The sequence below is a fragment of the Coffea arabica genome, chromosome 7c (assembly GCF_036785885.1).
Source record: "Coffea arabica cultivar ET-39 chromosome 7c, Coffea Arabica ET-39 HiFi, whole genome shotgun sequence".
Classification (NCBI taxonomy): domain Eukaryota; kingdom Viridiplantae; phylum Streptophyta; class Magnoliopsida; order Gentianales; family Rubiaceae; genus Coffea; species Coffea arabica.
In genome coordinates, this window is record NC_092322.1 from 24,733,470 (window position 1) to 24,737,485 (window position 4,016).

The 4,016-nt window shown below is 34.6% G+C and overlaps 1 protein-coding gene and 1 long non-coding RNA gene across 2 annotated transcripts; both read right to left on the reverse strand.

The window, feature by feature from the left end:
• Window positions 1-256: 256 nt before the first annotated feature.
• On the reverse strand, window positions 257-1,242 carry LOC140010625 (uncharacterized). Its single transcript, XM_072057929.1, has 2 exons — window positions 495-1,242; window positions 257-375 (listed from the first exon to the last, which is right to left on the reverse strand). The coding sequence occupies exons 1-2, from the start codon at window positions 1,240-1,242 to the stop codon at window positions 257-259; spliced, it is 867 nt and encodes a 288-aa protein (XP_071914030.1).
• Window positions 1,243-1,965: 723 nt separating this feature from the next.
• Window positions 1,966-3,279, reverse strand: LOC140010129 (uncharacterized). The gene is made up of 3 exons (XR_011817377.1): window positions 3,036-3,279; window positions 2,568-2,634; window positions 1,966-2,104 (listed from the first exon to the last, which is right to left on the reverse strand). It is a non-coding gene; the product is annotated as an uncharacterized lncRNA (long non-coding RNA).
• Between the last annotated feature and the right edge of the window lie 737 nt (window positions 3,280-4,016).

Here is a 4,016-nt window from a genome sequence, read left to right on the forward strand (position 1 = left end):
CACTATACGCATCATAAGTGTTGATTCCATGAAATAAATCTTTCAAGTCATCTATTGCTGGCCTTAAGAACACATCTAACTCCTTTCCAAGGGCACGTGGACCAGGAATAAGAAGTGATAGTATAAGAAATTCCTTTCTCATAAACTTATATGCAGGCAAATTGTAAGGTACAAGAATAACTGGCCACATGCTATATGAGTTGCTCATGTCACTAAATGGATTGAATCCGTCCGTGGCCAATCAAAGTCTTACAATTCAAGAATCTTTAGCCAAATCAGGATATTGCTTATCAAAATCCTTCCAAGCAATAGAATCAACCGGATGTCTCATGATACCTTCCTCTTTGACCCGTTTCTCCTCATGCCATCTCATGTCTTCAGCAGTTTTAGAAGACATAAAAAGGCTTTGCAACCTAGCTTTTAATGGAAAGTACCACATCACCTTCTGTGGAACTTTCTTTTTCTATTATTGACTTTCCATCGTGATTCTTTACAAATAGGACACTTGTCCATCTTTTCATTTTCTTTCCAAAACAATGCACAATCAAATTTGCAGACATCAATTTTTTGATACCCCAAACCTATACCAGATAGAATTTTCATGGCCCCATAAAAACTAGATGGAAGTATTTCTCCTTCTAGTAACACATCTTTTAAAAATTCTAGCATCATGTCAAATGCCTTGTTAGTCATATGGTTCATCACTTTGATATGGAGAAAGGAAACAATGAAATGCAGTAGGGAGTATTTTTTGCATCCCGGGTAAAGTTCTCTTTGTGCATCATTTAACAATTTGCCAAATTTTTTTGAATCCCATTCACTCGATGTCCCTGATTCATGTGCATTTCTTATCTCATCCAATAAATCAGGTAACTCATCAGATTCACCATTTTCATTCATATCAAAGTCATTATATACTGTTTTATTGATGAAATCTGTCTCACCTCCAACACCATTCTCATCAAGGTTATTGTTCTTTCCACTTAGCATATAAGAGTGTGCAGAAAATGGTTCCCCATGGAAGACCCAATTTTTATAATACATACAAAAGCCTTTTTCTGACAAATTTGATTCAACTTGAGAAATGCTTTTTCTCTTTGAATTCCTATATCTCCTACAGGGACAAAATAATTTTCCATCCAATCCTATACCATTGGTCTTAGCAAATTCAATAAAATCCTTAAGACCAGACTTATAATGATTTGACAAAATATTTGGATCATTTATCCAGCTCTTATCCATTTTCAATACCTAGAATAAAAAAAGTCTTAACTTACTAAACTCAAGGCATTGTCAAGATGAATAACTCAAAAAGGATGAAAGACAATTTCTAGCTATAAAAAGATAAAGGAGGCAAAAAGACATAGAATTATTCACAATTTACCTACTTTTTATGGCTTAGTTATGAATTCCAAGCTACTTAGATTATTCACTGATTACATCAAATGCTATACTACTCAATAAAACTGAAAACACATTAGATTATTCACTGATTACACCAAATGGTATACTACTCAATAAAACTAAAATCCCATTCCTGATTGTACTATTCTCCTATTGTTTAATTGTATATGCTCTTGTATAGTATATAAGAAAACATTAAACATCATAACCCATAACTTGATTTACACAAATAAGGATGTAAACCCTAACATAATTTGCAAGAAACTAGCAGTCATGATAAACACTTTTCATTCTTTATGGTAAGCTACCAAATAACCACATACCTCAAATTATGCAATCTTTTCTTTGGTTGTTCCTTTTCTTCTCTATCAAGGTAGTGAGAATGCAGGTCTGTTCTACTGAATATGAAGAAATGCGAAATTAGATATTTTAAGAAATTCATCATACATAACCCCAAATTCTGCGAATCTTGAACTAAAAAATGAATTTCAGGTGTATCTGTATCAGAGAAAACACTTTCACTTTTAATCCAAGTTTCCCCTTTTAATCCAATCAGATAAATGATGAATAGAAGGCACTATAAAAATCAAGTCAACGGCTGGAAAATGCTCTTGATATGGGAACTTACAGTCATAGTTAGCCCATCCAATCCTTTGGCCAGCCAAATCATAAACAACAATCTTGTCTTTCAGAACAAGGTCTGCATGAAAGGAAACAAATAATGAAGAAAAATAGGAAACAGATTCCAATTTCATTCAGACACTTTCATGACAAAACAAGAGGACAAACCAGAAACACTAAACATGTATCTCTGGCATCACATTGAAGGCTCATACTAAATGATCAATCAGAGATGAATCCTTAACAAGGTTTCAGACATTGAAAAATCAAAGAAAATTGTATTAGATAAAATTGTTGAAAGCCAGTTACCCATCACATGTATGACAAAAAACTGAAAGACAAATAACAAGGATAAATCAGGAAAAATGTTCGACACAAGACAAGCGTCTAGCACACCTGGATGTGAACATTGCACCATAAGTTTGGATCTACTCTAGAGTTAATCCAAAATATAGGACCCATTTTGCTCATATAGTAATATTTCATTTTGCAATTTACAAGTCATATCTACCCAATGGGAACTGAACCTGTCAAGGACTCACCTCCAAGAATAGTCAATCCTTGACCCTGAATTTTCTGAAAGCCGATGCACCAGACTGCTGCACCATTCTGCCAAAAATGAGCTAGCAAATCAATTTTATATGTACATGTGCAGAATTCTCAACTCTTCACATGCAAGAACAAGTTTTCCAAGAACCGTTCCTTTGTGAACATTAGGGAGATGGGAGCCTATCAAATTTGCACTAAATTCCTCATTCTCAACCAAAATAATGAAAATAATCAAATTTGAAACTTTAAGGGGCCAAATGAGGTTCTCCAAAACAATTTCTGAAAACTTAGATCACAAATGAGTCAATTTTTATGCAGAGAAAAATATTTGACACCAAACTTGAACTAATGATCTATAGGACCGTCATTTCACAGTCAATTAAGGACAAAATTGAAGGGGGATTTGGAGAAAGGGAGCTAATTCAAGACAAAATTGAAGGATTATTTGATTTTTACATCACCTTAGACCATCGTGTTGTCTCTCTTGTTGAAAGAGATGAAGACAAGTTCGGAGGAGTTCGTTGTTGTTCTCTGTTGTTGGAGATGAAAACAAGCTGAAGATTTGGAGAAAGTATTACTTTGTTGCTGTTGTTCCAAAAGTAGAGATTTGGGAAAATTGCTTCTTGTTTCCCGGTGTCTATGTCATAAGGACAAGATGTCCTTCTAAATTCCTTTTCGGTCCAAGAGGGGAAAAAAATTGGTGGGAAAGAAATGGAGGGACAATGAAAACTTTTCCTGACGAATTGATGTGGGGAAAGTAACTTTAGACAATGAAATAAATAGAAAAACACGTTTAAAGTAGCAGCACCTTTTGAAGGACATTTGCTTGATGGGTTGTCATAAAAAGCATGGTTTTCCTAACGAATAGGTTTCTTGTCACGAAAGAAATAATTTTTTGTAGTGCGAGTTTCCAAGGCGAAACTGTCTTGTGGTTCCATTTTTTTTTCCAAAATGTTTGGTCAACAAAAACCTCTCAAATATGCTTCATTTGTGTAGTCATTGTCTAAGAAATGTCCAAGATACATTTGGTAGGTGGTTAATCATCAAGACTTTCGAAACAACAAGTCCCAATCAAAATTTAGGCATTCAACTAGCCAAAAGAGGGTTTTTCATCACTAAGTCAGTTTCAAATTTTGGCTACAACTCACTCAATTCAACTTGAAATTGAGCGTGATTGGTGGCGTTGAAAACTACATTCATATGGCTACAATTTCTTAGAAGAAATCATTTTAAAAATCTGACCACAACTAGCTCATATTTGAGCATCAAATTGTAGCTCATAACAGGGCTTCTAGTACAGACGCAAAACAGGATGGCAGGTTCAAACGATTGGTATGATTCACTCGAGTGGAATCAGGGCATGTATTTTACACCATTGGAAAACTGGAAATGTCTAGTTTCTAATGCCACAAACGGTACTCAATTTCGCTGAAACAAAATCA